The sequence below is a fragment of the Erpetoichthys calabaricus genome, chromosome 1 (assembly GCF_900747795.2).
Source record: "Erpetoichthys calabaricus chromosome 1, fErpCal1.3, whole genome shotgun sequence".
NCBI lineage: Eukaryota > Metazoa > Chordata > Cladistia > Polypteriformes > Polypteridae > Erpetoichthys > Erpetoichthys calabaricus.
Genome location: NC_041394.2, coordinates 354,367,897 through 354,384,167, shown reverse-complemented (window position 1 = coordinate 354,384,167; position 16,271 = coordinate 354,367,897). Strand labels below are relative to the sequence as shown.

Sequence of the window (16,271 nt, the reverse complement as noted above, 5' to 3'; positions counted from 1 at the left end):
GTGACCTTACAATTCTTGATCTCTTTCAAATGACATTACCAAATCAGATGCCATGGCAAAATCTACTATCCTCTACCCCCTTCTGCATTTCTCGTTCCTATTCTCCACCCTCCATGTCACCTCTCTATCATCTCACTACTTCCGTGTGTCCATTTAGATCACCACTGAGAATCACCCCGAATGTGCTGCCCTAAGTTCTTCATCCACCTGTGCCCAGAAAATGTCCATCCCCTCTGTCACAGCCCACTTGAAGAGCATATGCACAAATGTCATTAACTACAGTCTCACCAAGGCCCAGCTTGACACTCATCACTCTATCACTCCTCCTTATCCCACTGATAAGACTATCTTTTATTTCTTCGGGTACGACTAGACCTACACCATTTCTCCATTGCTCATTCACTCCAGTTTACCACAACCCACAGATGCCTCCCAATTTTCTTGACCTATTCGCCTTCCAGTTCATTTCCTGCAAACACAACATTCCCACTTTCCTTCTTTCCATCAAATCTGCTGACTCTCTTCGTTTCCCATTCAGAGTCCCAACAGTCAGTGTCCCCCAATCTTACCTTCCAATTTCCCCTTTTCCTGGACTGAACTTCTTTAGCTGGGCCCACCCTTGGCCCAGTAGCTCTCACTCATTTCCCACAGAGGTCAGATGAGGCCCCTGAGCGTCACCTACAGGGTACACCCCAGCATTTTATATAACTGATTAGATTGATTCCAACATTAAGGTTTTGGCTAAAACTTTACAGCTGATTGCCATGCCTGACACTAACCTTCTCTATTTAACTGGGCTTCAGACTGCCTCCAAGTTGGCCTGGTTTGCTGTCTTGGTGGCTGGCTAGATTAAGTAGCACATTAAAAAAACAGCTTGGTTAATGCTAAAATGATCAAAAACAAAACAAGTGAGCTGGAGTTGTATGTAGCTGAACATAATTATGATATTATAGCAATAAGGAAACCTGGCTAAATAACAAAGATGGGGATGAGTGTAACATAGAGGGATACACATTGACTAGGAAGGATGGGGGTTGCTATTTATGTCAAACAGAATTTAAGTTCAGTTGGATGATGAGTCTCATCTTAGTGAGGATAACTAGAAGTATCTGGAAAGCATAAGGAGGTCTTATGTTAGGAATGTGTTATAGACCACCCAATTCTTCTTCTTCTTTTGGCTGTTCCCATTAGGGGTTGCCACAGCAGATCATCATCTTCCTTATCTTTCTGTACCCGCATGTCCTCTATCACCACACCCATAAACCTTCTCTTAGGCCTTCCTCTTTTCCTCTTCCTTGGCAGCTCTATCCTTAGCATCCTTGAGCAAATTGAGCTGACCCTCTAATGTCCTCATTTCTATTCCTATCCATCCTCGTCACACCCAATGCAAATCTTAACATCTTTACCTCTGCCACCTCCAGCTCTGTCTCCTCTTTCTGGTCAGTGCTACCGTCTCCAACCCATATAACATAGATGGTCTCATTACTGTCCTGTAGACCTTCCCTTTCACTCTTGCTGATACCCGTCTGTCACAAATCACTCCTGACACTCTTCTCCACCCACTCCACCCTGCCTGCACTCTCTTTTTCACCTCTCTTCCACAATCCCCATTACTCTGTACTGTTGATCCCAAGTATTTAAACTCCACCAACTCTACTCCCCTCATCCTCATCACTCCACTGACCACCCTCCCATTACACACATGTATTCCGTCTTGTTCCTACTGACCTTCATTCCTCTCCTCTCTAGAGCAGATCTCCACCTCTCCAGGGTCTCCTCAATCTGCTCCCTACTATCGCTATAGATCACAATGTCATCAGCAAACATCATAGTCCACGGGGACTCCTGTCTAATCTCGTCTGTCAACCTGTCCATCACCATTGCAAATAAGAAAGAACTCAGAGCCGATCCCTGATGTAATCCCACCTCCGTCACTCCTACCGCTGACCTCACCACTGTCACACTTCCCTCGTACATATCCTGTACAACTCTTACGTACTTCTCTGCCACTCCCGACTTCCTCATACAATACCACAGCTCCTCTCGAGGCACCCTGTCATATGCTTTCTCCAGGTGCACAAAGACACAATGCAACTCCTTCTGGCCTTCTCTAAACTACATCAACATCCTCAGAGCAAACATCGCATCTGTGGTGCTCTTTCTTGGCATGAAACCGTACTGCTACTCACTAAATAACATTAGAACATTCTAGACGAGAACAGGCCATTCAGCCCAACAAATCTCACCAGTCCTATCCACTTATTTCTTCCAAAAAAACAGTTTTGAAAGTTCCCAACGTCTTACTGTCTACCACACTACTTGGTCGCTTATTCCAAGTGTCTATCGTTCTTTGAGTAAAGAATAACTTCCTATTGTTTGTGTGAAATTTCCCCTTAACAAGTTTCCAGCTGTGTCCCCGTATTCTTGATGAACTCATTTTAAAATAACAGTCTTGATCCACTGGACTAATTTCCTTCATAATTTTAAAACACTTCAATCATGTCACCTCTTAATCTTCTTTTGCTTAAACTGTAAAGGCTCAGCTCTTTTAATCTTTCCTCTTAACTCATCCCCTGTAGCCCTGAATCAGCCTAGTCATCTTCTCTGGACCTTTTCTAGTGCTGCTATGTCCTTTATGTAGCCTGGAGACCAAAACTGCACACAGGACTCCAGAAGAGGCCTCACCAGTGTGTTATAAAGCTTGAGCAGAACCTCCTGTGACTTGTACTCCACACATCAAGGCGCTGTATAACCTGACATTCTGTTAAGTTTCTTTTTCCACCTTTTGTTATGTTACAGCCTTATTCCAAAATGGATTAAATTCATTTTTTTCCTCAGAATTGTACACACAACATACCATAATGAAGTTTTTGCAAATTTATTAAAAATAAAAAAAAATGAGAAATCCCATGTACATAAGTATTCACAGCCTTTTCTCAATACTTTGTCGATGCACCTTTGGCAGCAATTCCAGCCTCAAGTCTTTTTGAATATGATGCCACAAGCTTGGCACACCTATCCTTGGCCAGTTTCGCCCATTCCTCTTTGCAGCACCTCTCAAGCTCCATCAGGTTGGATGGGAAGCGTCGGTGCACAGCCATTTTAAGATCTCTCCTGAGATGTTCAATCGGATTCAAGTCTGGGCTCTGGCTGGGCCACTCAAGGACATTCACAGAGTTGTCCTGAAGCCACTCCTTTGATATCTTGGCTGTGTGCTTAGGGTTGTTGTCCTGCTGAAAGATGAACCGTCGCCCCAGTCTGAGGTCAAGAGCGCTCTGGAGCAGGTTTTCATCCAGGATGTGTCTGTACATTGCTGCAGTCATCTTTCCCTTTATCCTGACTAGTCTCCCAGTTCCTGCAGCTGAAAAACATCCCCACAGCATGATGCTGCCACCACCATGCTTCACTGTAGGGATGGTATTGGCCTGGTGATGAGCAGTGCCTGGTTTCCTCCAAATGTGACGCCTGGCATTCACACCAGACAGTTCAATCTTTGTCTCATCAGACCAGAGAATTTTCTTTCTCATGGTCTGAGAGTCCTTCAGGTGCCTTTTGGCAAACTCCAGGCGGGCTGCCATGTGCCTTTTATTAAGGAGTGGCTTCCGTCTGGCCACTCTACCATACAGGCCTGATTGGTGGATTGCTGCAGAGATGGTTGTTCTTCTGGCAGGTTCTCATCTCTCCACAGAGGACCTCTGGAGCCCTGACAGAGTGACCATCGGGTTCTTGGTCACCTCCCTGACTAAGGCCCTTCTCCCCCAGTCGCTCAGTTTAGATGGCCGGCCAGCTCTAGGAAGAGTCCTGGTGGTTTCGAACTTCTTCCACTTGCGGATGATGGAGGCCACTGTGCTCATTGGGACCTTCAAAGCAGCAGAAATGTTTCTGTAACCTTCCCCAGATTTGTGCCTTGAGACAATCGTGTCTCGGAGGTCTACAGACAATTCCTTTGACTTCATGCTTGGTTTGTGCTCTGACATGAACTGTCAACTCTGGGACCTTATATAGACAGGCGTGTGCCTTTCCAAATCAGGTCCAGACAACTGAATTTACCACAGGTGGACTCCAATGAAGCTGCAGAAACATCTCATGGATGATCAGGGGAAACAGGATGCACCTGAGCTCAATTTTGAGCTTCATGGCAAAGGCTGTGAATACTTATGTACATGTGCTTTCTCAAGTTTTTTATTTTTAATAAATTTGCAAAAACCTCAAGTAAACTTTTTTCACGTTGTCATTATGGGGTGTTGTGTGTAGAATTCTGAGGAAAAAAAATGAATTTAATCCATTTTGGAATAAGGCTATAACATGTAACATAACAAGATGTGGAAAAAGTGATGCACTGTATATATATTTATATATTAAAGAGAGAGAGTTTTAATAATTATAGCTGCTTTTAGCAAAGGCTGCAGTTTCTAACAAACTTCTTCCCAGGGCGTGCACCCCCTGCTGGACACAGGTGGTAGACTTACTTTCAGGCTATCGCTGCTTAATATTCACTTAATCGATGTCTCAAGGGTTTTGTATTTTTTTTCTTTGTCCAGATGTTTATATAAAGAACACTTACAGCACCTCATCTAAAAATAAGCTAAAAACTACAGTATAGCAACTCTAATAACAGAAATCCTCCATGGTCCCCCTGTCAGAAGAAAGCCTTCATCGATGAAGAGAAGGAAATAGTCAAGAATGAGGAGCAGTAAGCTGTCAAGTGCAAGGCTTACTAAACAACCCATCTGTCCACCGCCACCTGTGGCTCGTTTGCTAAACCTACAGAACTGAAAGCCCGCCTTACAAATGCATACAAATGTGACTCATATTCCACAGCTCCAGAAGAGCAGCAGATGGTATGGTTGAGTAAGCCAAACAATGACATGCCATGTCTCATTCTCTTCTTGTTTTCCCAAGTGCTGTGCAGGACACCACGTTGTTCCAACTGCTGGTCCATTAAAGAAACATTTTTAATTTCATACAAACCTCTTCACCCCGTCTCTCCTTCTAATCACAGACCTTAAAATTCTGTCTGTATTTATGGAACTCCAGTTCAAGGTCTATCCATCGGCATTTTTTTTTTTTTTTAATCAGGGTTGCCTTCTCACTTTGAACTCACAATGAGTGGCAGGCAATTCACAAATGATTCATTCGTAGTTAGTGGGTCACATGAATCGATTCATGAGCAGGAATGATTTGAGGCAGTGGAGATCGACAGGAGTTGATTATTGAACTAATTCATTACCGGAGAACGAGATGCATAATTCTCATTAATTTCATTTTCAAACTTAATCATTATCTGCAAACAGGAAACAATTCTCATTCACTTGATTCTCAAACTATAAATTTTTCTTAACACAAGAACGAGGTTTATAATACTTGTTCGCTTGATTTTCAAACTGACTCATGACTCAAGAACAAAGAATGCAATTCTTTTTGTATCACCTTATTGCAATTATGCATTTTTACTATGCTTTGTGCTTGCAAGGAGGACAGTTTTACAATATGAACTTTCAAGATGTTTAGAATATAACTTTATACTGTATTTTATCATGTACACTGTGTATTGTTTTATTATTGGATTATACATTTGTAACACAATTCATTCACTAGAGACCCCTACCTAGAAGGTTTTTTTTTTTTTTTCCTACCGATGAATCAATTGATTGAATTGTGTCGTGTGCAGTGAAGGACCTCCTGAGGGTCCTTTTTGTTCTGCTGGTGTACTCTTTGCCGAATGTCCGCCTTAGTGCCTTATGATTTATGGCTGCACCTTCCTTAATTCAAAAAGTACTGAACACTTTCTTCTGAGTGCAAATTTCTAAAGCTACACTCCTACTCAAGGTTGATATTTTCAGTATATAATTTCCCCCGACACAGTTGTTGAGACTGAAAGTCATCCAAATGTTGTTTGAAAATTCTTTCACGGGATTTGGTTTGGGGGTTTTGGCTTTCATTTTGTTTTCAAGATTGTCCCTTTTTGGCTCTGCACTTAACTCGTTGGCCAGTAGATTTTTGAATTTCTGGTTATGTTTTTTAACTCTCAGAGGGTCCCTTATGCTCTCGCAAGGACTCTGAACCCCCTGAATGCACTCATAACATTCTGGTGGAAGAGTTACACTCGGTATAACCCCACTTAACATTCTAAAGGATCTCGTTCAATTATCCTACAGTAGGCTGTTCCGTACCCTTTCTTTGTATCTTAAAAATGTATTCTTTACTACCATAAAGTTCATATGTTAATAGACAAGACTGCTATTCCAACTGTTGTATTTTGGCTAGGACTTTATGGGATCTCACACCTTCCAATGCCACACCTCTGGGCATGATCTTCATTATTTCATCTCTCCTTTCTCATGTATGAAGTCTACTGTGTCTCTTAACACTATCAGTACGTGAAAAATGTTTGCCACACAAAGAACAGCAGTACGGCTTCTCTCTCACATGAATTTCTTTGTGCCGCTTAAGCTGGCATTTTCCTAAAAACTTTTTGCCACATTCAGAACAGCAATGCAGCTTCTCTCCTATATGAATTTTTGCATGTCTGAAAATGGTGCTCCTGTTTGTGAAATGTTTGCCACATTCTGAACAACAATATGGCTTTTCTCCAGTGTGGATTCTTATGTGACACTTAAGACTGTTGGTTCGTGAAAATCCTTTGCCACATTCTATGCACCGATATGGCTTCTCTCCAGTGTGGATTCTAGTATGTTGTCGAAGAGTACTCTTTTTACAAAATTGTTTGCCACATTCCAAACAGGAATAGGGCTTCTTTCCAGTGTGTTTCTGAAGACTGGCCTTGTGAAAAAATTGTTTCCCACATTCCAAGCAGCAATACGGCTTCTCTCCAGTGTGGATTCTAGTGTGCCGCTGAAGACTACTCTTTGAGCAAAATTGTTTGCCACATTCAAAACAGCAGTAAGGCTTCTCTTTCATATGAATTTTTTGGTGCTTGGAAAGAGTGTCTTTTCGTGAAAACTGTCTCCCGCATTCAGAACACCAATATGGCTTCTCTCCCGTGTGAACTTTTTTATGTGTATGAAGATTGGAGCTTGTCGTGAATTGCTTGCCACATTCAGAACAACGATACAGCTTCTCCCTGTGAGACCTTATGTGATTTTGAAGATTACCCCTGTAAAGGAATCGTTTCCCACATTCAGAACAGCAGTGAGGTCTGTCTCCTGTATCAGGTTTACAAGGGGAAAAAAAGAAGAGGGATTATTTTCAATTTGCTCTCACACTATTGACATTAAGTCACAACATCAAATAAATGCTGGTTAAAATAATGAACACTTTAAAAAGTATAAATAATCACAAAGGTTTCACATGGAAGGACACTCAACTTATTACAACTACTCACCACATGAGCACAGTCATTGGAGCCTAGAACTAAACAAATTATATGTGACAGACCCAACTGAAAAGATTATTGGTGGAATTTTGCATACAAATATCAAAATTACTTATTTAATCACCAAAGCAAAACAGAGGAACAGACAAAGTGACACATTAAACATACAGACCTATAAGAGCTGCAGTGGTCGGACAGAAAAAGCAGATGAGGAAACCCCAAAATCAGTGCAGTTACTTTTATCTGCCCGGAAGGGGAATGGCAGGCAACTCCAGGATATGTTAGCTTTGTAAAACATGGGTGAAATTTTTACATTCCAACAGAATGGTACTGGATGTGTACGGTCATGATTTTTTTATGGTAGTCAAAGTTGAATTTGCTCCATTGTATTATAATCTAAAGTATACAAATAATGCCTGTTTAATGATCTCTCTTATAGCATTAAAGTTCTATTTGTTCCAAACCTGTGTTGAATGGAAGTCCCTAATTAAAACACACACACACACACACACAACAAGAAGACAGGTCTCTAAAACCTTTTTGGTTCATTTCAGCCACATCAGGAGACTCTACAGCTCACATCCTATAGCTCTTCCTATAGGGTCCTATAGCTATCATCATGAGAACCAGGCTTCTGACCAGAGGTTTTTGCAGTGGCCTCTTAACTGTGCACAGAAGCCTTTACCACCCATTTGGGTTATTAGCCTTGCTCAGCTCAGTGCCTCACTTTACCCAAATGTTAAGAACATGTGGCTTCAGAGGAGATGGCACAATTACAGTTAACCACCAGCTCAAAGTACTTTGGTACTCAGAACCATTGAGGTGTAATATGGTGCTTGTTACAGACTGTCAATGATAAGCACAGAAATTCAAATAAAAATCCATAACTCTTTCTCAGATTAGACAGGTCAAACCTCCCAAATCGCACACCTCCAAGCATCTTCGACTTCTTAAACAAGCCTGTGTGGAATTCAACCCCGACACAGACAGGCACAGGGACCCAAAGTCCAAGCACACACGCTTTTATTTCTTTTCTTTCTTCCGTTTACAGCACACAGCTCACCCACAAATATTGCTCAGTCCCTTCCTTTTCTCTCTTCTTTGGCCTTTCCTTTCTTCTGCCACCTCCACTCCTCGCAAGCTTTGTCCTCCTACTCCCGACTCTGGCTCCCCAAATGGAGTGAGGTGGCCTCTAAGCCACACCCAGAAATACTCCAGGTGCTCTTGGGTTAGCTTCCGGCAGTACTCCCAGTAGTGGTGGAAGTTTTGAATGGGCACCCGGAAGTACTCCAGGTGCCCCTGGATATTCTTCTGGCAACACTTCCGAGTGCAGTGGAAGTGCTGCAGTCCAGGGCTCCGCAAGTGTCCAGGTGACCACGGGTCCCTGTAGAATTGAGCTTCCAAACTGCAAACCCATGGCCTCAACATAACCAAGGGGGAAATCGCCCCCTCTCATGTCCCAGGAGAGGTATTATTGTAAATATGTCCTTTCCCCCCGATCCTTCTGTCACAGGGGCATCATGGTTGGGGAAGGTCACTGCCACACCTGTTAAAGTGGCCCAGTAAGTCTACACAGTCAGTAGATGTTACTCTTTAAATCACGGAATCCAAAGTCTCTAAACTACAAAATACTCTTACAAGTAATGCAACTGAAAGTCTCGCTGAACACAATACGCTGGCCCATGAGCTGTGTCCAGACAAGTCACACTATACCTAGCCGCTATTATTATTATTATTATTAGCAAGCCTCCTGCTTCTACCCCACTAGGTAACAGTCATTCCCTGAGACCCATTTTGAGCATCAAGGTCCACTATGCCCGTGTTATATTTCAGCCAGTTTTATGCCTGTATTGTTCATTCTTGGCTCTTATTTTTGTGAATATTACTTGTGCTATGTGCGCTATTTCCTTCGGTTCCATTCCATGTCTTTTGTGGATGGTCCCTCAAGAGGTGGGGCAACAATCCAATCAGCATCAGGAACAGCTATCCACCCTAGAAATCTCCCACAGTTTTTGGCAGTTCACCTGAATGCACTAGGGAGTGGCAAGTCTCTTGTGCCTTATTGTGCTTTGTGATTATTGGATTGATTGACTCCATGTTCAATTTTTGACCTTGTTTCTAGATTCTGTATCGGGAATTTGTTTGTTTGGGTTGCCTTGTGTTTCAGGCAACTCCTCCAAAGGAATAACGAGAACTCGCCCAATTGTTTGTGCGTTAGTTTAAGACAATAGCGTTTGTCTGTCATTGGGACTTCGTTGAAGATCAGACCACAACACCAAACTGCCGCATCTTACAACAGCAATATAAATGAATGTGCAAACTGCACTAAGCACACAATAAAACACAAGATAGCCCATTTCAGGCCCATAACCCCAAACCCCAAAACTTACATGCATTTTAACTTTATACTTACTTTCTCCAGGCTGATCTATCAGATTTCTAACAGGTGAAATTCCCTCACTCCTCTTTGTGTCAGACTCTGACTTTACATTGATTGGATGCTCCAGAGACAAACAGTGTCTGCTTTGAGAAAAGATTAACCCGGTCACAACTTCATCAGAACACCCATACTGAAGGTCTTCTTCTTTAACGCTCTCCACACGTTTGTGTGTGTGTGTCTCAATGCTGAAACATTTCTCTTTAGCCTCTTCTTTAAGGCCCACTGACCCCAGTTCACAGTCCTCATCTTTAATGCAGAGATTCTCCTGCCATTCACTGTCCTCCTCTTTAACATTTGCAGCCCTTTGCTCCTTGCATACCTCCACTTTCATGTCCATCTTGATGTTACAGTAAATTGCAGCTTTTCTCTCTGTGGAAAGAACAGGATGATACCATCAATATTTTTACTCTGTAGCACTTTGGGATTGCTAAAATATAAAGTGCAATATAAATAAAATGTATTTATTATTATTATTACACAAAGACCTTTGAATTTCGTTTTACAACCCTCTATCAGATAGATAGATACTTTATTAATCCCAATGGGAAATTCACAAATCAGTGATGGTTTACATCAAGTCACCCAGTTTTCTGCACACTGACTAACTCCATACTTTTCATATCAGATGTGCAATGAACGTGGGGGTTTGCTGCCACTGTAATTGAGCCTGATGTCTCCCATGAATAGTCAGACATGCACTCTGGTGACCTGAGCTGTTCAACACAAACATCAAGGCATGGGGGTGGGGGGCACTGAACAGAAAACATGCAAGGAAAGGACTTCATGATAATACAAACAACTTCTTATTTCATATGAAGAAGAACTAAAATATGCAACTTCAGTGAACACATTTAGCAAAATACCCAGTAGACTAGTGCTAATGTGTTCTTTAAATTGTCTTAATTTTCTCTGACCTCCTTAATCCAATTCTTTTCTCATATGAACGGCTTCTCTCCACAGCAATAACAGCCATTTGGACCTCACAGTTTGAAGACTCATGCCTGGCCATGTCTAAGGTTCAACAACTTGCAACTCAACATCAACAAGACACAAGTGCTGGTGGTGGACTTTAGGTGTGCCACGGAGCCTCCAGGGGGAGGACGTGGAAGTGGTGCAGAGCTACAAGTACCTGGCGGTCTACATAAACAACACATGTCTGGTCTGACCACACAGTGGCACTGGACAAGAAGGGCCAGAGCAGAATGGTCTTGTTAAGGAGACTCGGGTCTCCGGAGGTGTGCAGTAAACTGCTGGAAATATTCTACCAGCCCATAGTAGCCAGTGTGGCGTTCTACTCCATAGACTCCTGGGGTCTCATGCATAACGACGTGCGTAGAATTCACACTAAAACTTGGTGTACGGACAAAAGCGGAAATGTGCGTATGCAAAAACAAAAAAATCCAGATGTATAAACCTGTGCGTGCTTCAATTTCCACATTCTTCCACTACATAAATCCCAGTCAGCGTGAAAAGTAATGCACGTGCATATGCCTGCTGCCATTCCCCAAAATCTTCCCAGAATTACGCCTCTTTGAATATGCAAATCAGTATAAATAGCCCTCAAACTCAGTATTCTGTGAAAAGGCAATGGCAAAAGCACGGGAGGAAATAGAAGAATTTCAGCGAATACCAAGTGAAGGCAAAGAAAAACATACTATTTGTTTGGTTTAAACAGTGGTATAAACAACAAAAGGAAGTTGATCGAGTGACACAGCATGTCGGAGAAACTCCAAAGCTCAAGTTCACAAAGTCACACAGTGCACGAAATAAAAGAAAAGTTGTCAGATATCAAAGTCGCTGTGAAAAGGCGAGTTGTAGCCCAAGGTCTGAGTGTCATATGAAAGCTTATTAGAGTACAGAGAAAGAAAAAAAAAATAGGCACACAGTGGGGAAAAAAGCTCGAAATGTCAACTTTAATGACAAAATAAACTACATGATTAAAGTAGAATATCATAAACATCTTAAAATCGCTTAATTTACTAATTTCTCAAATCCCATCGTAACTAAAGTAGCACATTAAATGCATCGTTTTGTATTTGATCTTCTATGTGCTCCATGTGTGTGAATCACTACGTGCTTCCGGGTTTTCTCTTCCTCCGACAGGACACAGAATCCATTACATTCGTGATATTACAGCTCTCTGAATAACTAAAATACTGAGATGTATACTTGATATCGTTTTCATGATGATAGGAGTTAAAGCATGTTATTAAACATGGGAACACAGTGGCGCAGTGATTGTTCACGTCTCACACAAGATGCTTGTTGCATGACCTTCGATGAAATAATTTATTGCAGCAGTACTGTCTCTTTCAAACGTACTAACCCCCGATTCCTGTCCTTACTTTTCTTTCGCCAAATAACCAATCACCACACAGTCAGCACTGTAATAGACGTTTAGCCATCTGTAAGCTTAGAACGCCGATTCTTCAAAACTTTTAAGGAACATTGAATTATCTTCATAGTACATGTTTAATTATTCCATCCATCTATCCTTCCAGTGTCACGTCAGCACCAATCCATGAACGGAGCACCAGCTTCTTGCTACCGCAGCGACACCGTGTCCTCGCATATTTAATAATTAACAATATAGGTTAACTTCATTTAAATAAAGTTTTTTCTGTATAAATAACAAACATTTTGCTGCATTTCATCTTCAAAACGATATCGTCATATGTAAATATGCACTTTATAAAGTGGCTCAGGTTGTGCAATATTATAACTGCATCGCAAGTTTACAGTGAGGTGATTGTCCTTATAAGTACAAACAGTTCTAAAAGGAGCACTTGATGGACTGATTGAGTGCGTTTAGAGTTCTTGGGATGAAACTGTTTCTGAACCGTGAGGTCCGTACAGGAAAGGCTCTAAAGTGTTTGCCGTACGAGAGCAGTTCAAATAGACAGCATGGCTGAGGCAGAGTGTTGATGCTGTATACCGATAATTCTTTTTCTGATCAGTTGCTGTAGATCTGTGATTCACACTCAGATACAGTGATATAAATACTCTGAGTGGTGCAGTGAGAGTAATATGGAAAAAGATGATCTGATATGGCAACCCTTAACGGGAGCAGCTGAAAGAACAAGAAGAAGGTGCAGTGAGAGTAACAACGCTAAAGCAGCTATGGTATTTAGGATAGTTTGTAATTAACCTGTAACAATATAATCGTCCACAGAATGGCCAATCAGATACAACAAACAATATGCGGTTAATTTCAGTGTATTTATAAAGCCACATCAGGGATGTGTATCTAAAAAAGAGGGAAACCACACTGGAACAGTAGCACTGCTTTGACGCTGGGTGCTGCCAGTTTGCAAAACTGAGCGCAGAACCTGCATACGCCAGGGTTTGAGCTACCGTGAAAATGTGCGTAGCTTTACACCAAGTTTAGGTTTTATACATCACAATTTGAGCATGGAAATGTTCGTACGCAACATTTTTGTGCAGATGCACTGTTTATACATGGGGCCCCTGGAAAAGCAACTTGAGCTCAAAGGATGCACAATACCTGGACAAAACGTATCAGGAAAGCCTACTCCATCACAGGGGAAACACCAGACACACTGGAAGCTGTTGTAGAAAGGATGATACCAAAATTGGATGCCATCATGAAACAAACGCCCTCCATCCCCTCCAGAAGGTGCTCTCTCTTCAAGCACTTTTAGCCACAGACTCATTCCACCACGGTGTGCCAAGAAGGGCCTCTGGGGGCCTTTTTCTGCCAACTACTATCAGGCATTTCAATGCTTCCTCTCTGTGAATTTGTTAACATTTACTTATTTGGCCGACGCTTTTATCAAAAGCCACTTACAGCGTTTGAGATACAATTGGTTACATTTCTCTTTGAGGTTTTTTTTCTTCCCACCAATTGCAGCCCAGGCAGGTGAAATGACTTGCTCAGGGTCACACAGTGTCAGTGGTGGGATTTAAATCCACAACCTCAGGGTCTGAAGTCCTTAGCCTTAACCACTGTGCCACTGCCTGTCATTAAGCTTATTTTGACATGCTCTTTTAACGTATCTATTTTTTGTTATAATATTTAATTATGTATTCGTTTCTACTCACATATCATTTGGATTGGCTAGTATTTGCCCTTGTTTTATGTTTCTGCTGCTGCTGTTATATGCATATTTGCTATATGAATTTCTCCTTGGGATTAAAACAATTTAATCTAATAACAGACATTAGATGACAGCAGGGGGTTTAGAAATAAAGATATGTATAAAAGTGCTCAGTGATGGATGACAGTAACTACATGGTACAGGTCTTCATAAACTTTAGGAGACATTAGAATGTAAAATACTTTAGAACATCAGCACTGTATTCTAAAAAGTTTTACATTTAACTGGTTCATCTTGAAGAAGTAAAAATCGCAAACAAAGTCATACATGATTTCATATCTAACACAGTGCTAAACTCCTACTAAATCCCACCTTCCTGCAACTTCTCCTATTTATTTATATTCGTGTAGCTCGTGGATTTTCAGGTGATTCGATAAAGCAGTAACTGCAGTGGCAGTACTTAGATCACATGACATGATCAATAGATGTCCAGCCTTTTTTGTTAACATAACCCCGATATCCCCCATTAGTGCACCAGTGAAGGGTATCTGAGCCGAAAATTGCACCCATACACCAAGTATTTTGTTTGACTTGTCATTACGTTGAGAAATCTGCCGTGCCTCATCCACATCAGATAATGTATTGCCTAATTAGTTTAGAGCATATGCCCTGAAACACCCCATATTCACTCCTGTGAACGGAGGATTTGCTCACACGAAAAGTCTTGGCAGCAACCCCGTACTCCACACAGGCAGCCAGTTTATAAAGCGCGATGGCAATGCGCTTCTCAGTCGGGACTGGCTCCCTCTTCTATGCTACGGCAGAGGACACAAGGGGGCCTATTGCGCTGCATAATTTCGTGCGCGATGAAGGTCTCATCCAAACATTTTGTACCCACAGCACCCCAGTAAAATCACTTTCAAAGAAATCCCCAATACGCGGCCGAATACTCGCTCTTGTCGCTTCTCATTAAAAACACATACGGCGATTGTAGACGTAATTGAAATAATAGAACCAACACCCATTTAATATAAAGTCAAGTCAACTTGGAGAATGCAGTGTTACAGTGCGGTGCCGCACCCACTACACGACAAAACAACTCGGGATCCCGGTTGGCAAACCCGGCAGACACGCGGTCCCACCCTCCGGAAATGTCCCTCTAACTGCCGCAGCCAGGTGTTACGTGAGCGACCCCTTGGCCATTATATCGGTCACCATTTTTATTTCAGGGGATACAACAAACCTTATGCACATATAGTCACTCAAAGGAAACAAACACCTCTGAAAAGTCGACAAAACACACATACTTAGCGTCGCTTCTATTTAGCGCATAACTGCAATTGAAACCTTGACTCCTCACTGCTTTTTACGGCTAGCCAGTCACCAACTCCGCTCTGGTCTTTAAACTGGAAACTGCAGGTTGAATTGGGAAAGAAGGCAGAAATCAAAGCAGTGTGTGTGTGTGTGTGTGTGTGTGTGTGTGTGTGTGTGTGTGTGTGTGCGGAAAAAGGCGACTCTTCGAGTTCGTTGATTTGGGGCACGATTGAAGGAATAAACGAGAAGGAATAAAGACGTCAGTGTGTCTACTCGATGTAAAGTAGAAATGAGACAGGAGAACACAAATGAACAGCAAAGACACGACGGGGGCCACACAGGGGATTCAGCCGAGCAAAGTCGGTCGGTGTGCACATGGACACGAACACGCTGCTCGCCTCTCATTCAAGTCGTGCGCAAAAATTGAATGAAAATTCACACCAACGTAATATATTGTCTGTAATCGCCGAGCACTTACCCTCTCTCTACCTCTTGGTGACTCCTTGTAAACTCATCCACAGCCTCTCCTCTCCTGCACTGGCCATGGGCGGCAGACAGCGTGCTTTCAATGTTGTTCACCTCTCTTCGTGACGTCACGCGGCACGCACGCGACCAGAAACACGTGACTACCGATAGCTACTCACATATGCCGCTGAACCTATTTGAAGTGATGCGTCTGCGCGGCAGCCATAATGGAGCGGTCAGATCAGCTTATAAACTCACAGAACAGATATGGAGTCGTGCGGAGCTCTGCTGTTAAAATCAGTTGTAACTTTATTAACCGATTTTCACAAAATTTGTCTTATAATTGTTAGACAGATCACCATATGTACAGCCACTTCTGTAATTCACGTGGTGCGTTATTAGTAACATTTTTGTTTTTAAGAACCGCTGGAAGCTGTGACGGAATGAGTTAGAATCCCCGAGTTGCAAGCAGATATTGCTGCATACAAGGAGTAAAAAGGGGCGTATTACAAATCAGTTTCGACTTCAGCCAATCATATATTAAATTTGTGTACGTCAGGCACTTATGTCAATGTCAATTTATTTATATAGCACATTTAAAACAACATAGGAAGGCTGTGGCCAAAGTACTTTACAATAAAAGAAGAAAAAAAAATAC

The 16,271-nt window shown here is 42.1% G+C and overlaps 1 protein-coding gene across 1 annotated transcript; it reads right to left on the bottom strand.

Moving 5' to 3' along the window:
* Positions 1-5,059: 5,059 nt before the first annotated feature.
* On the bottom strand, positions 5,060-15,703 carry LOC114669056 (gastrula zinc finger protein XlCGF52.1-like). Its single transcript, XM_028825174.2, has 3 exons — positions 15,627-15,703; positions 9,750-10,145; positions 5,060-7,166 (listed from the first exon to the last, which is right to left on the bottom strand). The coding sequence occupies exons 2-3, from the start codon at positions 10,111-10,113 to the stop codon at positions 6,340-6,342; spliced, it is 1,191 nt and encodes a 396-aa protein (XP_028681007.1). The 5' UTR covers positions 10,114-10,145; positions 15,627-15,703; the 3' UTR covers positions 5,060-6,339.
* Between the last annotated feature and the right edge of the window lie 568 nt (positions 15,704-16,271).

Bases quoted from the DNA above. Each gene is read 5' to 3' on its own strand.
- LOC114669056 (XM_028825174.2), bottom strand. From the start codon at position 10,113: ATGGACATGAAAGTGGAGGTATGCAAGGAGCAAAGGGCTGCAAATGTT. The intron at 7,167-9,749 runs GTAAGTATAAAG...AACCTGATACAG, and splicing joins GATAGATCAGCCTGGAGAAA to GAGACAGACCTCACTGCTGT.